Source organism: Scatophagus argus, chromosome 11 (genome assembly GCF_020382885.2).
Source record: "Scatophagus argus isolate fScaArg1 chromosome 11, fScaArg1.pri, whole genome shotgun sequence".
Taxonomy (NCBI): Eukaryota; Metazoa; Chordata; class Actinopteri; family Scatophagidae; genus Scatophagus; species Scatophagus argus.
Genome location: NC_058503.1, coordinates 13,413,660 through 13,440,166, shown reverse-complemented (window position 1 = coordinate 13,440,166; position 26,507 = coordinate 13,413,660). Strand labels below are relative to the sequence as shown.

The following is a 26,507-nucleotide window of genomic DNA, read 5'->3' as shown; positions in this document are numbered from 1 at the left end:
TTTTCTGTGTGTTCAAATTGTGACTGCTGAAATGTAAAAGCTAAGACGTGCAAATAAAGGTTTGTCAGGCAATCATCATCGAGGCAGTACCGATACATGGATATCAGGCCACAGGTAAAAAATGAGAACACATGAACGCAGACACGGTGAATGGAAGGTGTCAAATGTCCTTTTAGTCTGCTAAAAAAAAAGACCATTATCAAATGGCTGATTTTATTTTGGTGAATTTGGTGAATTTTTATTTTGTGAATGAATATGCCAGCATGTTGTAAGATAATGAACCAGTATCAGAAGGCACAGGTTACTGCTGACTCCTCATTCGAATTTTGTAATTCATAATAACAAGATGATAGCAGCCGTTCTGCAAGGGACATTATGGGATTTTTAAACTGGCTGACTCAAATCTCTGTGGGTACAAAATGAATCGAATGACACTGAATATTAGGACAGTCCACTGTTGCATTTCTATCACGTGGACTGTAACTCCTCCAGCATATTAATCAGTCTGAGGACCATCCAGGGCCCAGTTTCTGTTCTGCTAAAATATCTGCTGCAGTTTCAGTTTACAGCTGGCAGGGAAATGCCTGGGCTTTTGACCTTTTCCAAATGAATCTAAATTAATGTGTTGCATTATCACTGCAGATGTCGAGCTTTTTGCAGTACAGAAATATATTATTGTGCAGTGACATCTGTGTGTGGAATTTGGGTTTTAGCTGGAAAGCTGTCAGCTGCAAAGGTCCAGTTTAAGATAAATGACATGACCCCTGCTACATACTGTGGGCATATAGTTTCCTACTGGTATGGAACAGTTAGGGATAGGTAGGAAGATAGGTTCAAATTGAAGCCCCAGATGGTACAGATGGTACTCCAATAAAAACTACTTGATTAAAATGATATCCTGAATAACTGAACAATTCAGGATTAGTCACAACTGTAATACCCCCATTTAAACACAAAAGCCCTGGAAGAGCTAAACGAACAGCGAAATTAAAACTGTTCTCAGTAACAGAGTCTACAGCCATGTCAGCGGCTCTGTTAGGCTTTACTGACATGTGACTGACTTGTTAATTAGTTCTTAAAACACACTAGAGCTGAGGATGATGGGAGTGCCATTGGTTTTGCTGGTATCTGCTCATAAACCAAAGCACTGGATAAATTAAAAGTTTGACCTGATGAGAGCACTAAATGAAAAGTCAGCGGATCATCAAAATGATTACAATCCTCCCAAGTGAGACATGAATGAACCAAATTTCACAGCACTTCCTCCAATAGTCGCTTAGACACTTCACTTAAAACTACCAATGTCAAAGCAATGGGGGGCACTAGAAGAAGAAGAAGAAGAAGAAGAAGAAACAAAACATCGCCGGAGTTAACAGGATTCGTCATCGAGGAACCATGAATGTCTGTACAAGCACTATGCGCCAAGACACGTTGAGATATTTCACAAGATAAGTGAAAACTCTGACCAGTTGGGGGGAGTTGCAGGAAAAGTCAGGTAATCAACAAAGTCACTGGAATCACTGCAGCCTTTTGTACCCAATGTCACCCAAACTGTCTACCTGATGGTGTTAGAGAAAGTCAAAGGATCACTTAAGTCAGCCAAATTCATCCTCTGGGGACCGTGAATGCCTGTACAAAATTCCATCTTAATTCATCCAATAGTTGTTATGATATTTCAGTCAGTGGTGGACTAACAAGACAAACAAATGAGACAGATAAAACACATTTTTTTCTATTTAATTAATATAAATCACTAATTGATATAAAATGTTAAAGAAATAAAAAAAGGCTGAAGTTTGACTTCATTTACTTGACAATGCACGCATTAAGACAACAATGCACGCGTTAAGACAGTATACAGGCTTTACAGGCTTACTTACAGGCCTCTGGAGGAATAGAGTTCAGCATCATCTAGCAGATATTTTATTTGTTCTTTTAGCATTTGTCTCTGTAAAGCTGAAGAAACGAAACATAGTACAGGTACATAAATTCAATGTGAAATCCATGGTGATATAGAAAAGGTTTGCGGTAGAGTACCTTCAGCTGGACAATGTCTCAGGAAAAGAACAGTGCCATTAACGCAGCCGTACAACTAAACGATACAACCCAGGAAATTTGCTCTGACGGCATCGCAAACAGAGGTACATGACACACAAAGTAAAAACATAACACTGCTCGCTGGGATCGTTGCTTAAGAAAGTATGTAGATTAAACCGGTGAGTTCAATTGGCAAGTTGACTGCTTTTCCCAAAGAATCCACTACGATACAGAAGAACAATGCGGTACAATAGAAGAGATAAAGTGAAATTGCTAATATGTTCGGACATTTTTCAAACGAAAAACTGTGTCAAACTGAATCTGAAGTTTTAAGAAAAGCAAGCCTACTCAAAATGCCCAGGTAACATTTTCTTCCTTGAAGAACACTGATAACAATCCAGCTCCTATATTTTAAGTTGAATAGATACTTTCCTATTTCCAAGACAGTTGGCAGTCTCAAAAATGCCCGGTAAGCCATCTTTGGATGCCAAAATGCGTCCCGCCAAGTGTTTTAAAATAAATATAGGTCTGTGCCACTATAAGGGCACTGAACCCATCAAGTCTCTTGTCTTTTGTGATTTCCTTTTGATGGTCCACCCTCTGGACGTCTTCAAAGGCCTTTCGTATTTCTGCCTCTTCTTCTCTCGAGGGAGGCTCAAATGTCTGTTTTGATTTTGTCCAGAGAGTTGTCGATCTTTGTCAGAGTCTTTTTGATGCGTAACGCTGTTAATCTGGCTGATGGATTCTGGTACCAACACTCCTTCATGAGTTTAGCCATGGAGGTTAAAGTCTGAAAATTAATTAGGAGAAATAAATTAATCAGTGTGTCCCTCGTCAACATGAGAATATTACAAAGCATGAGGACTTGAAACCCGTGCTACTTACTGACTGTTTGAATATTACTTACTGGGTCTGAAAACCATCTGTTTGGGATGTTGGGCCTCTGCTGATCCACACACACAACCTTCTTCATATCCTCAAAACTGGGATCACTTGGGACCACGTCATGAAAAGGTGGTTTGTAGTCTTCCACGATGCCTATAAGTGCAGCAGGCCACAATTCACTTTCAAGATCGAATCACTTAAAACTAAGTGTAAAATATAAGTTAGACCAATGAATGACCAACATATAAAACATATTAAAGGGTTCTGGTACGGCGGTTTTTATCCATAACCTGCTCTCAAGTGGAGCCATGGGACAAAACAGAGATGTGAGGTTACTTTGTCGAAGGTAAATGATTATCTTAAGCGTTGCTGAAAGCCCAGTCCCTACCGTAAAGCAATAAACCCATCTGACAATGAGTGGAGGAAGTGGACTTTATTACACCCAAGATGCCTCTGGCTTCTGACAGACCACAGACAGTGGTTGTTAAAGTGTGTATCAAGGCCAAATCTTTCTATCAACTGCAGAAAAGCTTTTACTTCTTCCGCATTTAAAATGGTGATGTGTTTATTCAGAGGAAAACCACATGTTCCCGTTTTTTTTGTTTGTTTTTTGTTTTTAACACACAAAACAATCGGCATCCCTGTTTTTCCTTCATATCACTAACACATGACACAAAGTCCAGTTGATGTAACTGAGGTAATTAATTGATATAAGACAGGACTACACTGAATCCAACAGGTTCATGTTGTGTAAACTGTAAATGTACTGACCGTTGCTGACTGTCCTCCTGGCGATCTCCCACAGGACGAGGCCCAGTGCCCAGATGTCCACTCTCTTGTAGGACTCAAAACAGTCCATCTGAATGGAGTCGTCAAGCACTTCAGGGGCCATGTAGCGCTTTGTGCCCACTTTAGGATTGTTCCCCACATCCAGCTCGTTGGTGTCTTGAAAATGCATGACCGCCAGACCTAGCATGAAAACACGGACCACTTTAAAGATCTCCTCAGACATAAGACATACAGAAATACTCAGCTACGAATGCTTTCTTCCACAAGAAAGCTCAATAACCTTGTTAATATCCTACATATTTATAAATGTCCATTTTCAGTGTGCGTGCATGGCAGGTTTCAAGTTTCCACATCACGCTTGCAGTGCATATTAGCTCAAACTGTTTGATAATCATCGAACTCACACTTTTACTGTACAAGTCTTAAACTCATACTTAAGACGAGCACAGAGAAACATCCCTCTTAAATGAATGTGCACATCCATCATTCTGCCCAGTGAAGTTCAAACAGCCCAGTTTAGCAACAAATTTTAAGTTTCCAGCCTCAGACAACTACAGCGAGGACAAACCACCGGACTGACTCTGTCAAGTGATTGAAAAGCTGAAACACTGCTTGTTTGTCGAAAACAGTCCTGTCCCCCTACACAGGATGTACTCTGACATTAGAACACCTCGCTCTGGAGAAAAACAACGGCCACCATGTTTGTCGGGACAGCAAAATGCGTCATCCAGGGCGAACTTTATAACATCGAGCCTGTAAACATGTCAAGCCTGTTGCCAGGTTCTGGCTTGCACCTGAATTAGTTTTCATCCAAACATCTGCAAATGGAACATTGGTGTATTAGATAAAGTGGCCTGAGTTCCTCTAAATGTGTTTTTGATTAAGGGCTGAATGGTACATTTAGCAATGGTTGTTCTTCCCATATTAACAACAAATATGGCTAAGCGGATGGATGTGAGCAGAACGTCAATACTGCGGATGAATATCTTGTAGAACGCCCATGCACAAGAGCGCCCAATTAACCTCATCTGTAGCTTTAGGGTGGTTAAAATCATTTCATATATATGGGGCATCAGCTTTTATCAGCTCTTTATTGAAGCCAAAATACACTTTCATGAAGTGAAATATTCAAATCCAAACCTCTCTCTGCTTCCAGTGTATGGAGGTGTCTGTAAATGCTGCTGTAAAGTGCTAAAGCTAGATTTTAGTTGTCTTGAGCATAATAACCCCACATTTTTTGGAGACTCTGGCTGCACAGATAAGCTTCTGATGAGTGGGTATTAGGTTAAAAGTTCAGAAAATACAAACACAAATATAAACTGCATATTTATCATGAAGATCTACCAATAATCTCACCAAGGTCAGCAATGCAGCACTGTCCGTTCTTTTTAACCAATATGTTTTTGCTCTTGAGGTCTCGGTGGGCGATGGCCGGTTTGCCCTGAGTGCCGAAGATCTCAACGTGGAGATGTGCCAGGCCACTTGCGATGGAGAGCGCCATGCGGAGGCAGCTGGATGCATCCAGGGTGCTGAGTTGAAGGTAGTCGTACAGGGAGCCCATCTCGTGGAAGTGAGTGATCAGCCACAGCTGAGTACTGGAGTTTCTCGAGGTCATGTCTGAAGCTATGAAGCCTAAAAGAAATACATCAGAACAATTCATAAGAAGTGTCTGATCAACACATGCACCACAGTATGCAATCAGCGGAAATGTAAAAGTGAGGCAGAACAGTTTGCAAGGTCTTTTGCTTAGAATAAATATTTTGAGCAATAGACCTTTTTGATTTTTTTTTTGTCATATATTATGTCCTGCCACAATCAGTCAACTTAAGGTTATCAGCAAGAAATATCAAGGAGAAATTAAGCCATCCAAATCTGAACAAATCCTCCTGTGGTATAAACTGGTGTTGGGGACAACATCTCTAGCATTTGTAACTCTTGGGTTGCTCAAATAAAAGTCTGTTCAACATTAAAACAGTTGTGATATTTGTTTTGTCCTGCAGCACAAAGTCCCACAGCTCCTCAGAGTCTAGACACTTGAAATATACGTACCCAGGATGTTCTCGTGTCTCAGCAGCACTGTGTTGTAGATCTCAGTCTCTCTGAACCAGGACTTCTCGTCTCTGGAGGAGAAGATTTTGACTGCGACGCTCTCTCCCTGCCACTGACCCCTCCACACCTCACCGTAACGGCCCTTACCTGGAAAGACAAAAACGCCGGGGTGAATGTTTGCCATTGGTGTGAAGAAATCAACAACTGTTTGGTTGTGTTTGGTCTGATCTTGAACTTATTGACTCCAGGACGGAGGAGAGTGTGCTGCACAGTGGTGTCTGTGTAAATGTCACTTTGTTTTGCTGCCCTCTTGTGGCCACAAATCAATTCATGCAAGCTGAATTTGATTTGAATTAGTTAGTGGAGTTTGGCAGCAACTACAACTTGTAGCAATTCCATTGGTGAGACGAGCCAACTTTCTATTTCAACATTAATGAACCTCAGCACAGATAATTATGGCAACAACTTTGACCATATGAAAATAGATTTTCCTGTTGGTAATATTTTCTGTGACACTCAAAAACAAAGATTGTGCAGTTTTTGGCTCGAGGGATTTGATGGCAGGAACTGTTCCACATTCAATAACGTGTAAAGCAGATAAAGTACTTGTATTAAATGTATTGGATGATCTTTGAAGATCTGCCAGCAGAAAAGAGAATGTATTCGTATCGGTGAAATTAAGAACCTTGAGGTAAACAGTGGGAGCATCACATGCCATAAAGTATCTGCCTATCTGATATATACAGTGAAGTGAATGAGGAGGCTGAGTTTTCTGAGGCAGTGTTATTGTCAATATGAAAAGAACCTTTAAAAAAGGACACTTACCCACACACTCATTAAGTGTGATCTGTCGTGCAACGGTTCTCTGAACGAGGAAAGGGAGCCCTGAGCCACTTCCTGAAGTGCAGGAGTGATCCAGTAGATCCTGGGAAAGAGAAGAACAGAAACAAAGAGTAAAGAGTCTGTATGTTTACATGTGCTTGTGAGTGTGTGTATTTGCAAGTGAGCTATTTGAATGAAAACCTCCCCAGTGGAATCCCATGGCTTGAGCTTTAAAAAAAAAAAAAAATGATGAAATAAGGAGCATCTGGGACTCAGATGGTGACTAATACAAGCAGGCCGCCTTTGATGTGGCACCCACACGGGATGGAAGGGGGCAAGCTGTGTGTGTGCGTGTGTATACCAAGATATTTTGTGCGTGAGTGGGTGTGTGTCTGTGCTGGAGGTGCAGAGTGCCCCCTGCTGAGTAAACAACAGAAGTGCCACCCCCTCCCTGGTGACTGGTGTGGGCGCTGGAGATTTGATCTAATCCAAGGGCCAGACTTGAAAACAGGCGCAATGCTGCTAAGCCTTTTATTTTTATCTTGGCTATAAGACGTGCAGCATCCCGGTGCCGACACAGGAGGGCATCGCGCAGCAACAAAGTCCGCAGCTGCCGAGCAAAACAAACGGCTAAACTGGGAGGGGAGGACTGAAAACAACAGAGAAGAGTGATGCCTCAGATAAACAGATGCATAATGCACGAGCTGCCTGAGAGACAATTTGGAATCACAACAGAGGAATGCAAGGCAGAGGCTATAAAATGAATGAGTTGCTCTGCAGAGAGTTTAAATCCCTCTCTTTGGTACAGGAGGATTGTTTTTAGGAGGGTATATTTGGACCAGGCCGTTAAGCGGCAGGATGCAATCAGAACGCTGCAATATCATTATAATCAGAGACGACTTCTGGGCAGCAGGCTGCAGTGGGACAAGCGCATGTGTTTCAGTCCGATTTGCTTTTCACAGCCACACCACTGTTCCTAATAATCTTTCTCATGGTGCTGCCAAGCGCTTTTTAATTATGCTGAAGCAAACATTCTGTGGCTCCATATTTGGGCTTTCCATTGCCAAGTGCATTAATGGACTTTGGAAATGAGTTAAAAGAAAGCCAAATTCAACCATTTCTTTCTCTGACGCACGCACACACATGACAATACTTTAACAATTGTACATGTTATTTACAAGTTTCATAATTAAAGATAATCAGGGCTTTGAGGATTTAGTCAAATTTTAGCAACAGATGTAAAGTAAATCCTTTCAATAATAATAAAAAAAAAACTATACCAAAGGATCTTAATGTTCGACAAATGTTTTTGTGAGGATAAAAAAAATCGCCAAATGGATGGGAACATTTTTGCGAGGGCACAAGCTAGACTGTGAGCAGTTCCTGCTGAACTTGATTACACAGTGGGTGAGCCAGTGAATGTGCTGGGTTGTCTTTCAGACTAAACCATAACCACAGGACTCCACCTCAAACTCTGGATCAGTTTAGTGTGCCTCAATACACAAACCGCTCTGCAGAAATCTTACAATCCATGGTTAAGAGGAGGGAAAATAAAAACATTCCTCTAACACAGTGGTTCTCGACCTTGTGAGACCTTAACTTAAGGCCTGCTTCAGATTGTTAAAAAAAATTTCAAGGACCACCTTCCATGATAAATGAGAAGAAAACCTAAAATTACAAAAAAAATAGACTGAGCTGTGACAAGATTTCACCACTTTCAGCACAGCACCACTGCCTGCCATTGTGAATCCAGTTTGATTTATTATTTATTTATTTACTTATTTATTCAAGGTCAGCTTTCCTCGCCACACATTTTGGAGCTTTTACTGCCACAAAATCAAATCCACTGAAGCCAAAGGAACATAGCCAGCCAACAGTGGCAACTCTTACCACTACATCCATCTACTGGATGGAGCCCTGAGGCCCATCAGTGGGTTGAGACGAGCTGCAGAAACAGACTGGAAAAATGACTGACAAGATGCAAGACAACAATTTCATTCCGGCAGTATGCACAGAAACACCCACCCAAACACTCACACACATACACACACACACACACACACATACATACTTCATGCATAAGTAGCCACTGTCTGTTGCTTTAAATGTTTGTTGCACAAGAGTAATCAAATAGTCTTGAGATTAGAATCTGGAGAGTTCAAAAGTGATGTTCTACATTCCTGAATTTATTCATTTTAGTAAAAACCACTGTATTACAGATTAAACCTAACCTCTGTGTTTGGGTCTATCGAAAATTTCATAACATTTACGAAACAAAATATGAGATTTTGGGGGAGTTTTTTTGCCACATCTTTAGTGATTTACTTTACTTTTTAAATTGTTTGCTCTCATCACAAAGTCAGTGTTTTAACTGATTCTTCCATGTAGTGTGATGCAAAATAAAAACCAACAGAACTGGGGAAGCCTGTCGGATAAACGGAGCAACATTTATAACTTCACAATAATGGTCTAGTGGACCAGACTGGCATTACGATGAAGGAAAAAAATTGGCTCTCTTTGAACTGCTCCAAGCTGTCTTCTATTCAGTAGTCCAGAGTGTAAGACTAAACTCTTGATTACAGTGCTACCACATGAATGCCTTGATCAGAAATCTGGATTTAAAAAGAGGTAAACAAGATTTATCTTGTCTCTATTGTTTATTATTTTTCATACAAAGAAGAGGCGGAAGTCCGCGCTAATCCATCAGTGTTTTAACTCATCAGCTGAATCCCTGGACTGAGTTAATACAACACATAACTTTAGAAGGGGGTTTCCATCTCTGCTGTGGGTTCAGCGTGGCTTTATAGACTCTGTCTCTGTGATCCAAGTGTACAGAAAAGACTCACCCTACCACCCAAAATCATGACTGGATCTGCTACTACTCTCAAAATGACTGATCGGTCTGAAAATATCAGAACTCATGTCTGACAGCAACCAAATCTAAATTATTAATGTCTTCTGGTGCTGTAAAATGTTTGGTTAAGTATTGAAATACAGGAAACAAACCCCTACAGTATAATGCAGCATGCACAGAGGGAAAGAGCTGGGTTAAAATAAAGGTCTGATTTGGCTTAATATTCAACAAGCAGTCAATGGCTCAAACTGCGTTTTTTTAACCCGTCTTTCTGTTGAGACTGGGGGGGTAACTTCCTTCATGGTATCCACGACTCACCGCCAGAGTGCTCTCCCCCACGTTGGACGCTATGAGGCCGTCTATAGTTCCATACTCTGCATCTCGTGATGTTAGCCTCTCCATTTGGTTGTGGTGGATGCGTCTGAACAGAAGGATAGCGATAGCAGAGAGGACGATGAGGACGATGATGGGCGCCACGATGGCGATGGCCAGTGTGGTCACGCTGTAGCTGGATAGCTCCTCAGCTGTGGAAGGTGGGGGAGAGAAAACATTAAGGGTGTGTAACTTTTCTACAGACTATCAGGCCATCACTCTGGACATTTTACATGACAGAAAACAAAGCTTGATTAAAGATTAAAGTACAGTTGTTTAAGTAACAGATGAGAGAATCCACTAGAAGGAAGCAAGAAGAGGAAATCACACAGTAACTATGTGTGTTGACAGAAAACAACTAGATGTTCCCTGTAGCTTTTCCTCTGACAGGACCACACATACTGAGGCTCGACTATGCACAAATCATTGGTTTGTAGCACTCTGCAGACCTTCTGTACAAACGAATAAAGGGCGGGGGTGCACACAGAGCACAAATGCGCACGAGGATTCACTGACTCTCTATCACACACACACACACAGACAGAGTGGACCTCATCAAGTCAGCAGAGGCCAGCCTGAGGAACTGACCACCATTCACACTTTCCAAACATTCCAGAGGAAAGACTGCTCAGCTCTACAATGATCCCCTTTTCTCAACTCCTCGAATAATCAACTGTTTCTCCCACATACACACAACTAGCAACACCATCTCAAAACTCACTAGACATGAATCAGACAAATGGGAAGGGATGCATTCATGTAGGCCGCTTAAAAATATACTTTTTACATGATTATTGTACATGTGACAATGTAAGAAGGCAGCGGAGGTTGCCAAAAGTCTAACATCATGTGAATTGTTACCATGTGATAACATGTACCTGGTTAAGTCAGGTTAACACAAACACCTGCAATTCGTTAATTTTATTTAGCCTTAACCCTATCACTAAATATATAAATGAAAAAGATACGGCTCTGGCATTTCAGGTGTAAATATAAAGTACTGCTGTGGAAAGAATAGTAAAGGTGAGATAAACAAAAAGTACAACCACAGCCCTGTGTATATATGCCTGCCTCTCTTTCACTCCAAGGTGGCTTCACCCTCCGGGCTCCCGTCACCAGGGTCTGACAGTCTCCAAGAGCACAGAGCAGGGAACTGGACCATGACTAAATAATATTCAAAACCTCCCTTCGGTTTGCCCACTGTCTCCCTCAGTTTTTGTTTCATAGGGCGCCAGGAGTGTGACCACACAGAGGCCAACAGAAATCATCCAGAAAAGCCGTGACAGACAATTTCACAGCGTACGTCGTAGCTCTCTCAGCAGAGAATCACGGAGAGGAATGAATGTGTGTTACCTTGTCTAAAGCGCTAATAACTACACACACAATCGTTGCTCTTTTCAATAGACAAAAAATTGAGTTCAGTGCCGAAATCAACAGATGGAGCTCTTGAGCATCTTTGTTTTCAGACTGTACTTATGGTGCATTCTGGGTAGTATAGTAGTGTACCTTTGACAGGCAGCTCCACAGTGCTGTTCATGTTACACAGATGCCCATGGCAGCACTCCACAATCTGGTCTCGGGAAGGTGGGGTCTTGCAGGTCAATGTGCTCTGCTCATAGACCTTAAAGCAGCCTTTCTGGTACACCATGGAGCCGGCACTGACTATCAGAGATGAGAAACATTGGTGGCCCATGCAGCGATTCCCCGTTGCACACGAGCTGCCCTCACACACACACTCGTGCTCCTCTTTGATCAGGGGCTTTACCTCCTCCTCTGTGAAACATTCAGGACAAAGACATGGCAGGTAAATAAATAAACCTTTCAAATGAAAATGATTAAAGCTATTCTGTCGATACTTTAAAAATGCATGCAGTTTTTTTTTGTGGCGAGTTTTGGTATAAAATCAAATATTTATAGGACATGAAATCCAAAGTGGAACTTGAACTTGCACGATCTTCAGTGACATAAGGTCTGTGGTGAACGGCGGCCAAGAGAAATGTGTACGGTGCGTACAAAGTCACCTTTCCCTGGAGCTTGCACAGTGACGTTCATGTTACACAGATGGCCCTGGCAGCACTTGACAACATGGGCCGACGAGGGTGGCGTGGCACAGGTGGCTCTGCCCTCCTCGTCGTCCCTCAGGCAGCCCTTCTGCTGGACGACCACGCCATCAATCATCTTCAGAGAGGAGAAACACTGCTGGCCTGTGCAGCGATGGTCACGCTCACACACGCCGCCCTCGCACACACAGTCCTGGTCTCTGAGGACTGGTCTGCCAGCAGACACTTCTATATCTGATGAGAGGAAACAGAGATATGGGGAGAGCCATTAGAGCAATTCCATTTATATCACATTAAATCAAAAGGCACTCACTCAGATCAGAAAACACACAACTTGGGTTGTGTTGTCGCTGACTAGAGTCAAATAAAATGCATAAATCCTGACAGAAGATTTGATATTTTACCTATCTGAAATCTAACAGCTGCTAAAATAAAATAACTGACATCAGTGCAGCCCACCTAAAGACACTTCCTGCCAACATGACTTTTTATGCTTGAAATTAGGCTTTGGCAATAACTGAATACTTTCAGCTGAATCATACCGCAATAATATGAAGACGAGCTATTCAAATGAGTTATTCCAAGCAAACTGTGTACTTAAAGTTGTTATTTTTACACATATGAGGAGTTGTGTCTGACAAAACACAGCACAGCAGAACACAGTTCATTGCACTGACCAAAATGTGATCATCTCATGTGTGATTATTTTGCATTCACTTACCATTACATGTTACGTATCAAAGCAGCAGATATCTAATATCAAGTTATTCATTTTAACCACATCAGCTAGTCCTAATGGAAGCGCAGATGATACTGTTGACTGATTAACAAGTTTACAGGAACGGTCCTTGGGCAGTCGTACAGATTTGTAAAGTTATTTCCCAAGTTGGTGGTAGGCTGGTTAATAAAGCTGTTTTGCAGCCAACTCTGAAGTGTTGGATATCTCTGTGCTTCCCACCAGCACAGCTCTCTGCAAGGGGTCAGCTATCACAAATAAATCGTGGAAACAGTGCAAAACACAGAGACAGCACAAAATATGGAAAAGGAGAGTAGTGGCAATGCTAAAATGACACTTTGTTCCTTCTGCTGTGTGTTAAAAAGACTGAATCGTGAACTTCAGGTGAGGGACTTGTTCCGATGCGATTAATTAAACGTGTAAAGTCCTACAGAGGTTCAGGCGGGATATTTTTCCACACAGGGTTATGACGTACACGCCTCACCTTTAACCGGTGACCGCAATGAGACGTTCATGTTACACAAGTCGCCGTAACAGCACTCCAACACCAGCTCAGGAGTTGGTGGGCTTCCGCACCGCAAGGCCCCTTCATCACCAACGCAGCCTTTCTGAAGAACCCAGGTCCCGTTCAGTATGGAGAGGGAGCTGAAGCACTGCTGGCCAAAACACCGGTCCCCACCGCCACAGGACGCTCCCTCACACAAACATTCAGTGGTTCTCACATTGCCTTCAACAGAAAACAACAATTACAGCACAAGTCAGAATTCAGTGAAAATACTCTGAGAGCTTCTAAGGAGGACTTTAATCTCTAAGATGCCCTCAAATAAATGTGTTGTGGCAACAGATGATCGTGAGGACAAGCATGGATGGCCACCCTAAAACAAAAAAAAACTTTCCACTTTCCTCTGCAAACCACCACCACTGCAGCTGTTTAAAATAACAGTGAGAGACAGCAGATGAGAGGGAGACAGACTTAGGAGGGGCTGGGAAAAAAAACTGAATTTTTGCTCTACACTTGAGGGAGAGACTGGGGGGGGTGGTCTGAAAAAGACAGAGGCTGAAGGATCATGTGTGTGAGAGTAAAAGAGAACACACACATTTGGCACACATCTTTCCAACTACTGTATGTGCTTGGGACCTCCTGCGAACCACCGACTGTAATCTTGTTCTTTTGCAATAGCAATGGCTAGGAAGAGAGCTAAATTTAACCGGTTCCTGACTATTTATCCTAACGGGAACCTCTCCTCCCTGCAGCAAAAGTCTCCCTTCAGGTCTGATGTGACAAGCTGTGTTTTGTGACATGACACTTACCTTCCATGCTAGAACAGGGAAGGGCCGTGACGATCAAAACCAAAAGAAACATACCCCCGGCTGTCATTGTAGACCTAGAGGGTAGGAGGAAAAAAAAGAGAGAGAAAAACACAAAAATGGTTGGATGCATTCCATTGAATAAGCTGAAACTGTATCCCAAGTAAAGGATTTAAAATCATTTTTTTAAATGCTGCGTTAGAACACCTTTGGGAAATTTTTTTTTTCTATAACATCTTTCAAGACACCGTTCAGTGAGACAGAAGACCCGCGGACCTATGAGTATTTAGAGAGAGCAATTTTACAGGAGGAGACCTTTTCTTATTCTCAAAAAAAAAAAAAGAGAGTCAACACCAAGTTTAAAATGCTCAAGTAAAGTGGGTCTCATGCCTTCCTGTTGTCCTGGCAACAAGGCATTGAGTGGCAAGCAATGGGGAGACTGGTGCTCTCCTATTGGCTGCCTCTGCGTGTGTGCGTGTTGATGTCTGCGTGTGTGTTGGAGGGACAGGCTGGCTGGCAGCGAGAGGAGAGGAGCAGACAGACGACAGAGGAGGAGAGGAGCACAGCGGGGAGAAAGAGTGTGTGGGTGCCCAAATACTATCGTTTAGAGACCTGGAGACGGTCTAATCCTTCAATATTTAATGCGTCTGTGGAAGCGTCCACATACGCCGTGCAGTTATGTTTGTTTGTTTGCTTTGCCCTGTGCCAGATTTTAACAGACCACCAGTTTAAATCACACTGTAAACTCAAGGGAAACCCCCCACCCCCACCCCCACCCCTCCCTGCCCCACCACTACTGAGCTAACAATTTTACAAAGCTGATATGTGAGTTTGTGGAGACATCACAGCCTGCAGCCTGCCCTGTTTATGCCATACTAAGCACTGGCGCGGTTATCTTGTGCGCCTGAATGCATCTGTGCCAGTGATAAATACCCCAGCACCCCCCACCCCCAACCCTTTACCCCCTCCTCGCTCCAGGCCTTTGTGCCCGTCTCCCAGACATAAATGATTAAGCACATAATGTTAGCATTAGCCCAACGGCGGCGTCCGTACGGGCCGCTCACACACAGACCACATGCTGCTCCTTTAATCAGAACACAAAACAGAGGCTGCTGCACGGAGATAATCAGGAGCCCTGTCTGCTCCCTTTGGACCAGGGGAAGAGGGGAGCAACAATGAGGGCAGGGGGACGGGCAGGAGGGCATGAGGAGGCAAGGGAGGCATAGCCGGGGGGCAACTGGGGGACAGTGGGTCATGGAAGGGCAGAGAACGGGGCCAATGAGGGAGAGACGTGTGGGCTGCAAGAGTGAGGTAGGCTAAAGGGAGGGAAGTGGGACAAGGAGGTGTCTGGTGTCAGCGCCCAAGGGGACAACGGGAAGAAGGGCACCGTGCTGGTGGGGGTGGGGGTGAGGGGTGGGTGAAGCTATGGGGCCACAGGAAGCAGGATAAACAGATAAGCAGAAGAGTAAAAGACAATAGTCTGGCACGTGCACACCAGAGCCAAGAAAACAAAGGCGACTGTGTCTGACTGGTTATCTTGACATTGGTTCATGTGTCACTCACACAGAGAGAGACAACAAAGTGCAAAACATCCAGACTCACACACACACACACACACACAAACACAGCTGACAGATCAATAACTTACCCCAATTAACTAAATAGAGCACATCATGAGGCACCATTTAATGGCTTCAATTAGCGCAGGTAAATGATTTGCTGCATTTTTGTTTACATTTACTGCTGAAAGACCCTCGAAGGGGCACTGAAATCATCTCCGTCTCAATTCATCTCTCCCACGCAGACACTTTGTCTTAAATAAGCAGTGAGCCTCACACGGCTAGCCAAGCAGCTAGGCAGTCCCGCTGCGTGTGTGACGCTACAAACAGATCAAATACATAGCAGCCTATGTAAAATGCACTTGTATGTATTTCTATTTGCAAAATCAAACAGAAACTATTCCACGTCTATCCGCGACATGAGGCATTGCTTGCTGGTGACATATCACCATGCAAGCTAACAGCTTTGCTTGAATACACAGCCAGGACTCGTCTGATACTGGAGCCCTCAGAAGGGATTCTTGGAAAGGAGAGAGGCAGGGCGAGCATCTGCAGAACCGATTGCGATCTGAACAGACAACTTTATGGTGCTGTGTGTCAGTGTGAATGTGTGTGTTTGTTGCAGTCCTCTATCCCTGCGTATTGAATTCTCTGGCAGCGCTCTGCAGTGTGTGTTCACAGAACTGACATCCTGCCAAGAGTGTGCTCTCATCTCCCCCCCTCTCTCTATCTGTCTCAACGCCCCCAAATCTTTCCTTTTATTCACCCTTCCTATAGCCTCTGATGTGGTGTTGTAGTAGGAAACCAGTATAAATACCACAAGGTAATTATAATTGTTTATTGCTGTTTTAACCTTTAATCGGATGAGTCCTACTACGGTATACTGCAGAGCAAAAATCTGTACAACTGTTGGTTAGCTTGTTTGTTTTATGATGCATTAGGATTCCTCCTCTTTAACTCCCTCCTTCAATCTGTGAAAGGTCACGCAGTTCACACTCTTTGCAATTTCTGAGTGTGCTGGACTCTTGTTTAGAAGAGGGGAGAAAGTAAATCAAGTGCTGTACTTAAGTACACCGTTGAAGTAGAGTGAGGTGTGCTTTACGTACTTATTTCCATTTAGAGAAAAGAAACTGTACTTTTCACCTGGCTACATTTATGTGTGAGCCATGAAAAATTGGCAACGATGCCCTCACCTCAACCAAGCTGCAACACTCAAAGTCTATATAATGCATGCATGTATGAAAGTATAACCAGTAGTTTAACTTTTGATTTTGAAGTAGTTTCAGGCAATAATACAGTTACTCCTTTACTGAAGAAAATTATTACTTTAAATGGACTACTTTGTACGACTGGTGTTATTAACTTAAGCAAATAATCAAAATACTTTTTCCCCCCACAGGTATTTTGTATGAGGATATCAATGCCTGTGAGATGCGTAAGCACTGACCCTGGACATGGAAAACACAGAGACCACATTGAGCTGAACACAAGCAGCCAAAGTGCGTACAACCCGGAGAGAAGCAGCTGAAACGGACTTGGCCCACTGAAAAGTATGTTAACACTGACTCCTGCTGAGTGCTGCTAGAGGGACTTGAAAGTGATCCTACATATCAAGGCTCCCATTTTATGACGCCACGTTTCCTCACCAGAGTCTTTCCAGTGATCCCACTCCAGAGGGCTATCTTGATAAGCACTTCTCTAAGAAGTTGAGCAGAGCTTAACGTGATTAGATAGAGATGATTAAACATGCCACTCAAATGCTGAAACAACGGAAACTCAAAAAAGGAATGGATGTGTTCAGTTACCAATGATTTTATAATACATTTGAGGATTTGGTACACATTCCCACTTCTTCAAGCATCACATTAGAGTCAGTATTTCATCACCATTTGTTATTTGGAGGTGACATTTTCAAACTGATGTTGTTGAAACAACTTTCAACAACAAGCAGAGCCTATTAGTGTAGTTGGGTGCTTTATTATTTTGGCCTGTTTTGTATTCAGGTCAGGATGAAGGAGAGAATGACAAAACACTACTTTGTCTGATGAGCATGGTGTATCACTGAGGTTGAGGAGGGAGGAGGCTGGAAGCCCTGCAGGAGCTGCTGAGTCATCATGCTGGCAAAGGGGGGGGAGACGAGAGGTGGAATCTGTGTCTGAGCTGGCAGGCTGGCACAGTTGCCATGGCACAAATAACACGGGCACCGAGAAAACTGCAGCAAACCGCAGGGCGGCGAGCGAAGAAACAGGCAGGGACTGGGGCAATGCGCATCCTGCTGTCCCGTGTCCCTGTCCCCGTCAACGACTCCAGACCCAGACAGCCAAAGTGCCAGCATGCCATCAGGGACACACAGATGGTTCGCTCCTAGGTGCATGTGGGTGTAATGCAGACCTGAGGGCGAAAGTCCTCTTTGCAGCAGCCCACATTCATATTCACACTACAGCTCAGCAAATCAACATTCTCTGCCTACAGTAAAATATAACACTTGGGATGACTAAAACTAAGTAAAAGGAAAACACAACCTTAACTTTTTGGAAGGCTGTGAGGGAAGACGCACTCACACTTGATACAACTGTGCTTATGAACCGAGTAGAATATCAGATCATAATGAATCTTAAAAGGAAAGAAGTATTAAAAGAAAGTATTACTAATGATTCAAATATCAGTGTGGATTTAAATAATATTTGACCATCGCACGGACAATCCAAAAGTCAAGATGCACCTCGCACTTTGCATAAAACGCTTTCCACATTCACTCTGGTTGTATCATTAAGGCCTCAGCGACTCTCAATCATGAAATAAATATCTCAACAATCAAGTTAACACACAGATCTGAAAGCAAACTGATCTCAGTCTCAGTGGTATTGTCTCTAAAATACCTTGAGGCAAACCAGTCTGGGACAGTTTAAATGGCATTTGGCTCCACACATAAGGCCCCCAAACACATCGTGTGAGATCAGCAATCTTGCAGGTTCATTGCATGTCAAACTGTGGAGATGGGTCTAATAAAATCTTGGATTCCAAATCTGTGTCGGGCAGTACAATATCAATTTTGAGTGTGTGATGAATTCCTGATGAAATGTGTGTGTGTGTGTGTGTGTGTGTGTACTGCTTTACGTGTTTTGAAAATTCAGCAGATAAACAAGATTTGGCCTTACTTTATTAATGATTTCATGCAGTATTTGGAGCATTTGATTTGAAGGATCAACATCTCATTGCGAGAATTTGGTCCTAAACTTCTGAAACTGTCCAAAGTCCCATTTACACCGAAGCTGTATATCAGTGGATGTGTGATTCGAGGAGCAGTGTTTTAGGTGTGTTCAGGCCAACAGTCACAAGACAACAAGGTGGCAGCCGAGTTTCCAAAATCAGCAGGTCACTGGAGCAGAAAGAGGGCTGACATGTTGTTTGATAATGTGAAAAATCCTCTGGCAAAACAGCATCATGTGATTGGCTGGTTTGAGTTATGAAGAATCGAGCCCTGAGATTAATTCTGTAATTCTGGCCTTCTTACGGTCCAGCTGGGTTTTAATCTCTAGCAAAGAACAAAAATACCAACAAAGCAGACAGTACTAGTTCATCAAAGCATGGCTCCAAAATGGAACCAAACGTGACCAAAACTCCATACCTTTAAATATTGATATATTTAGGAAGTATTGTCCTTTAAAACTCAGCAGAGCAATATGTGACCAAAGTGATTTTGGTGCTGAATCCAGACTCAGGTATTGTACAGGCAGCAGTATTGAAACACTTTGAACTCAGTGCAGTCCTGTGACCTTGTCCGGTGGTGGAACAGCGAAACGCAGATCGACCCCACTCCTTGACATCCAGCGTCATATCGACATATCGTTGTACTGAGTCAAAAGCAAAGTTCATTAGCCTTTGGAAACACACCTCGCTGGCCAAGGGCCTCATCAAATGGGAGATGAAAAGGGGGACCTCCGTGGCCCCCTTTGGAAGAGCTTGTGGAATCCTCGGCGCCCCGTCAGGACGAGCCAGGCTCCACCTCTCAGGGCGCTACAGTAACTCAGCAGCTGCCTCTTCTCACAATGAGGAGAATGTAATCAAATGCAAATGCCCCCTGCTTATGTTCAATTCTCACTAACACACGCACACACACACAGTGTATTCGGACTAGATCAAATGTAATCAGAGACAATAGATGCCTTTTCTTCCTGCTGGAGTCCCACCCTACCTTCCACCTCCGTACCAACAACACCACTCAGACACACTCTGCCAGGCCCCTATATTGATTTCAATGAAGACGCCGAGGACACCTGAAGACATATACAAAGACTGAGGAGTCTGGGAGAGTCTAGCATGCGAACAATGAGGACAACATTTGTTCAGGTTCCGTGTTATCACGAGACACATCACCAGTTTTTGTGGTCCTGAGAGGTTTTATTATGGCTTTGTGTTGCATGAAGCCTCGAGACACACAACTTGGAAGGTTTTATAGCACTGTCAAGACAACGTTAACAGGTCATCTACGCAATGGTCTCCCTAGCAATTAGACATTCATTTTCACACAGCCATCAAAGCATCTGAAACCCCGTTTTTATGGCCCTCAACTATGTTTGCCAACAGAGGAATGCACAAACACTCTCCCTCCAAAACGACAATCTCACAAAGTTCACCGCTCTGGAGCAATACTGTTCTCAAAAGGAAACCTTGATTTGTACCACAGCACATCCTTTGAATATAGCTCCCTCATTGTGAAACAAGTAAATCAGTCAAACAGTCCAAAGAGCTGTGTGTACAGCTACTCACAGCTCAGGGAATATTCAGTCTTGATTGATTCTGCGCCCTGCCTGGCAGAGCTATGGGAGCCACAGGGCTAACATGATAACCTTCGCTGTGTGACCCACAAACATCGACCAAAGCATCCACCAGCCATGATGATAATCACTCAGCAAACAAGCTTGCAGCAACACGGTGTGTATGCAGTGCTATGTTCTGTACCATGACCGAGCTGGGCCGTTACACCCCGCTGCCAACAGAGTCTTTATGGACGGGAGCTTCCTGTCCTTCTCTAGGGGTGAGACTTCTAAGGAATAAGACCAGTCATAAACAGTTTCAAATCAACCTTAATGATCGAGTCAGAAATGGGAAATTAAGACTTTGTATGTGGGACTGGTTGATAATTCAGTGTTGTCTAAGTTAGTGGAACGCAGAAAGAGCCGATTAGAGTTCATTTGTTCATTACGTCCATGGAAAGAAATTTGATGCGCAGCTTTTTTTTGATTAATAAAACTGCCAAAAAAAAATCATTATTTTCAGCTTCACAAATGTGATGTTTGTTTGTTTTGTTTTTTTTTACTCTAACATTGAAACGAGTTGGGCTCTAAAACACGGTGACATGGATTTCCTAATGTGAATTATCAATCAATCGAGTGCACTGGCAATATCACGCAAATACTGAAAAATGGACAAAATATTGTGATGTTGATTTCAGCCATACTTGTCCCAGCACTAATCAGAAATGCCCCATTTGGCTCAAGCATGAGGAACTGACTGGACTCATTCAAACGAGCCCCGCCAATGCGACGCTGACGACAGGAGCGCCCACGCCAAATAAGAGCTCGTGCCTCGGACAGGGAATGAGATCAGAGAGAGGCAGCAACTGAAACAAAGCCATAACTTTCCCCGCTAACAGCTGAGCGATAAGACAAGAGCACTGAAGCGAGTGAAGGGCTCATAAAATGTGTATTGCAGACTGTCTCCAGTGCAGTCTGGGGTTAGTGCAGAGACAGGAGATGAGCCACGAGCACTGCAGATCTGTGTGTGTGTGTGTGTGTGCGTGCGCAGACGGCAGTGTCTTCTCTCTGTCTCCACAGGTCTTCATCCACATTTGAACACAGAAAAACAGAAATCAATAAGTGTGTGCAGGGCCACCAGAAGAGGAGGATGAGAGTGAGCTCCCAAACGGCGACCAGAGAAACAAGACTAAAAATCACAGGCAGCCTTTTATTTCATTCTCTTTCTCCCTCTTATTTCCAGTATCATGCTGAGACTGCAGTGCCCGCAAGTCCCAGACAGCTCTTCTCATCGTGATATGTTTGGGCTACATAAGGCTGATGATTATTAAAAAGGCTCAAGGATTTTTTTTTTTTTTTTGACTAAAAATAACACTGCAGACAGAGGGCCCCTCTCTGAAAAGCTGGACACGAGCATGGAGCAGAAGCAAAAGCAGCCCACATGCTGTGTTCCTCTGCAGCCTGCTGCCTCATCTCATGCCAGGGTTGTTGCTATAGTCAAACTTTCTAGTAAGTCAGCATATACACACATAGATGCACATGCATACACGCGCACGCACACACACGGGACATACGCATGGCCGATAAGCTGAAGCGACTCAAAGTTGCTAGCCTGAGCTCGACTTCCAGCCAAATCCTGCCCCCTTTCTATCCCTCAGCCACCGCCTCCCACCTGCATTCACACACACACACATATCTCATCTCTCTCTCTCTCACACACACACACACACACACATACAGTATCCCCTCCCCTCCCTCCCTTACTTGAGAGCCACCTACATGGAAGAGCCATGAGCCTCAGAGTCTTGCTCAGACTTGAAGCAGTCTATCTTGGTCTCATAACTGCGGCTCTCTTGTTAATGACAGACTGCGTAACCTGATTCCACACACGCATATGCATACACACACACCACCCCCACCCACCACCCCCACCCGTTCTCTCCCAGGGTTTTTTGGAGCACAAGCTTCCCTCTCCCTCCACTTGCATATTGTACCAAACAACCAGCTGCTCCTGACAGTCCCCCCCCCCCCGCCAAAATCAATACTTTTAACACTTGTGCTTTCTGAATCGCTCAGACCTTTTTGGGCTGATTATATATATTATTTTATGTCTGTGCACTGATGAAGAGGCCAAGATATCAGCAGCTGAAGAATCCAGGGGTTATAATGTGGAAATGAAAACTTGAACGAGGCCTGTGTAGGACTGCGATCAACAGGAAGTTAAAGTTAACGAATAATAATAAAAAAAACACTGATAATCATTTCCCACAGTCCAAGTCTAAATCTTTAGTGAGTCCAAAACACAAAGACATTTGTAAAACGAGAGAACTTTTGTGCTAACTGAGTTGTGAATGTTTCTTTTATTTGTCTTGTGCTGGTAAACTGAACATCTTGGAGTTGCTAGAAAAGACAAATGGAAGACCTCACTGTGAAAAACTGCTGTCTTATAGAGCCAACAATCAGTCAAGAAAACAACCGGCACATTAGTCAATAATTTAACTTCTAAAAGTTTCACCAATAATCAAAACTGTTAATTTTCTGTTGATCAACTGACCGACTGTTCGTGTCAGCACTTGCTCTAAATGATTTGTTGACAGTAAGATAAAAATGTGTAAGAAACATAAATTCCTTCATAGCTTCATAAAAAAAGACACAAACGAGGCCTCTCGGAGACGGCTGAAAGAAAACAGAGTGTAAGTCTGCTCTCAGGAGACCCCAAACCAGTCCAGCTGTTGGGAGTGAGAGACAGGCGACATCTTGTCTGGTGGAGGAAGAAGCCACCACAGATAAGCAGTTCGAAACAATGACACAGGAGCAAAGACAAACAGTGCAGAACCAGACTCGGGGAGGACTGTTCTCAGGGGCAGGGTGAGTCACAATCAGGCCGGTTACCTCGGCTGAACAAGAACAGGATCACCAGGATCCCCTGCAGTGGAGCCAAATCTTGGCCCAGACTGCCTGACGTCCCTTTTATCAGACCGCTATCGGTCAGACTCCGCGATGCAAGTCCACTGAGAACACCAGGCGCCCGGCAAAGAGGGTCGACCTCGGTGACCTCAGGGGTTTACATTGTCCAGATCATCGACCAACCACACAAACACCTACTGCCGCTAACCAGAACAAATAAACTCAACTTCCTCTTGATCCCGTCACAGCCACTTCACAATAAATCTCCAGCGTCTCTCCACCAGATTATTCAGAGAGGAAATCATTGATGTTGCCAACTATTTTCTGCTAAGAAAATCCAGACAATTCCTACATTACAGCTTCAACTGGTTGTTCAAATTCATCCTGAGTGGCTAATCAATATTGATTAAACGACCCGCCATCAGATTGTCATGCATCTACTTTGAAAGTCAACCGAATGGCATCAGCGGGACACCTTGAATGCATCACAAAGAAAAGGAGCCTGGCTGTGCATCGTTCAATCACACAGGCCTCACAGTAACTACAAAATGCACAATCAAGAGCCCCCACACCCACTCACACACACACACACATTTGGGGCTACTAGCCGAAGAGGAAAAACCTGATCAGTACTATGTGGGGAATGTGGTTTTGAGAGGATGCAGCAGAACAGTGAGTTGATTCTGAGGGGGATCACTTCAGTGTGAGACATTCCCATTCACACATTCTTTAATCTGCACAATTACCTCTGAATGTTTTCACCTAGCATTAACACCTCTGTAATGAAGTTCGCACCTTCTCATCAGCAGGTCTACTGGCCTTTTTTGTTTTTTCCTTTTAACCTTTAAATGCCCTGCAATTTTATCACAGAGCATTTCCTGTCTGGTGTGGTTGCCCCTCATCCTATCCACAAATGCATCTTGCCTAAGTAATATTTAATTGTTTCTTCATTGCCAGCCAGTTCAAAATGAAACCACTGATCTTTGGAAGCCATACTGCGTGTTCACCTCTGGTGTTTTTGGCTCTTCTCACCCCCGACCCACCCCCCAAACCTCATCCAGGACTGCGATTGTGATGTTAAAAGTGCTCAGCATGGGATGATGAGACACACGATCAAGGAGGGAAAGACCCTCCCAGAAAACTGCTTGAATGACAAAAACTCTTAAGAAAGTCACAACTAGTTGTGAGGTTGATTGTGAAATAGAAAAATCACAGCCACGAAATGGTAGACGTTTATAATTTCAGTCATTCTGGCCCCGGAGCTCATCAACGTTTATCAACGGCTAAAAGCAGGACATCTCACCCCGCCGCTCCCCTGCTACGCCGTATTTACATTTTAAAAGGCAGGTATGTGTTCGCACGGCCCATACCGAAAGGGTGAGTCCAATATGTGCGTCCGCAGTGAGGAAAAACAGGGCCAAGATTTAGCGAAGAAAAGCTCCCAGGGAGACAGGGTTTCTTATGAGAGCACGTCACGACACCTTTTCCTGCGAATCCGCCAACTTCTCCACGTCAACCGAAATGTCTGGTGTTACAATACAGACGGTGCGCACAACAGTCCGGTTAAAAACACATTTCAGGGACGTACTGATTAAACTTACCTCTCGGGTTATGTCTTCAAAGTGCTCTAACACGGCTCGGTAAGTGGCGCAGGTCGAACTACTCTGCCATCTCCCGAGGATTCAGCGACAATACCCGATTTGTTTTCCAAAAAGTCTGAGAAGCAGAGCCTACATGACGCCAAAAAAAAAGGAAAAAGAAACTGTCGTCCGTCGTTCGCTCGCTGGGGAAGAAGGGAAATAAAAGTGACGAATTCACTCGATGTTCAGTAGACTGAAAACATGGGGATACATTTTGTAATGTTCTCCCTCCTCACGCGTCAGTACAGACAAGGCTTTACAACTCGCACCCCAATCCACGAAGGCGAAAAAAACACAAAAAAAACACACACACATACACACACACACGCACCTACACACACATACACACACAGGATCGGTGAAGGAAGTTTCCTCGCAACAACTCACTGGTAATTAACCCGCGTCCAGCGAGCGGTGATTACAGACGCTTCCGGTAAGACGTTTCAAAATAAAGTAACATGGCTTCCCTTTTTAATGCTACATTTTATGCTATTACCACTAGGAAGTTGAAGATAAATTCAGGTCATCACTGGTGGAAGAAGGACTCAGATCTTTTGGCTTGAGTAAATGTAGCAAAAACACAGTGAATGAATACTCTGTTACGAACAAAGTTTGGGCATCAAATTATGCCTAAAGTAAAGTAAAGTACAAAGAATAGCACATTTCAAATAATATGTATGTGGATTATAATTTGTGACATGATAACAATATTTTAATTAGCTGGTTTGTATTAATAATCTATAGCTCACTGGTGTTGTAAGTTTTCTAATGTACTATAGGCTACGTTTATGTACAGAACTGAGATACTTGTTACTTACAAATTAATAATAATAATAATAATCTAAAATATGATAGCATAAAACTAATAAGGATTGTTTTTCTGCATGGATTACCTTGTCCCAGCTGTGCTGTGTGGTGATTTCATCAAACACAAAAAGGTCTTGAACTTCAGTTGAATTTCAGTTTTGACTGTAGTTCGTGCACTATGTACACTGAAGTATTTTTACAAATGACACAGTAGGCTAAGTCTCGTTGTTCTCGCTGTTTTGGTCTGTAAATTTAACTACACCTTGGAGATTGAATCATAAAATACAGTAAAAGCCTAAAGAAATATCATCTTGTGCATCCAACATGCTATTGAGTGTTATAGTATTAGTTCATCTAATAATTCTTTTTCTAATAATACACTGCTTTTATGCTGAAGCAAAAGCATACATTTCCTGTTACATCCTTATTTTCTCTGGCTATCTTGACGTGCGGGGTAGTTAAAGGGCCATTGCTGTTTTCGTTTGTTCTGCACATGTTCCCGACTCAGCATTCAAAGAGCAAAGGGTTCAAGCTGTTCGGCAATTTTCAGGCAATTTCAGGCAATAAAAATGTTAAACACACACACACATACACTAGAACGTTTGAAGCATTACTCCATATATTATTAAAGGAGACTACTGTAAATGGACTGCATTTTATAGGTTGGTTAAAAGATAGCTTAATACTTCATTGATCTCAGATAATTCATTTAAGAGTAAAAATCAATAAGCGGTTAGACATAGTTAAAATACTTATGGAAATTAGGAAACTAAAAAAAAAATGCGATTAAGAGCCAGTGAATGTAGTAATACCACAGTCCAAAGAGGCTGTTACAGGCAGAAGTCCTTCACTTAAAAATTCTCATAAGTAGACTACCAAGTACAAAAGTATTAGCGTTAAAATGTAACTGCCTAAAGTTTTTTAT

At 43.2% G+C, this 26,507-nt stretch overlaps 1 protein-coding gene across 1 annotated transcript; it reads right to left on the bottom strand.

The window, feature by feature from the left end:
• Window positions 1-1,718: 1,718 nt before the first annotated feature.
• Window positions 1,719-25,112, bottom strand: LOC124067048 (activin receptor type-1-like). The gene is made up of 12 exons (XM_046404076.1): window positions 24,737-25,112; window positions 13,916-13,989; window positions 13,089-13,331; window positions 11,830-12,102; window positions 11,315-11,581; window positions 9,755-9,960; window positions 6,586-6,685; window positions 5,761-5,907; window positions 5,068-5,343; window positions 3,694-3,891; window positions 2,945-3,075; window positions 1,719-2,827 (listed from the first exon to the last, which is right to left on the bottom strand). Exons 2-12 carry the CDS (start codon window positions 13,980-13,982, stop codon window positions 2,693-2,695), a joined length of 2,043 nt encoding a protein of 680 aa, XP_046260032.1. The 5' UTR covers window positions 13,983-13,989; window positions 24,737-25,112; the 3' UTR covers window positions 1,719-2,692.
• Window positions 25,113-26,507: the final 1,395 nt, after the last annotated feature.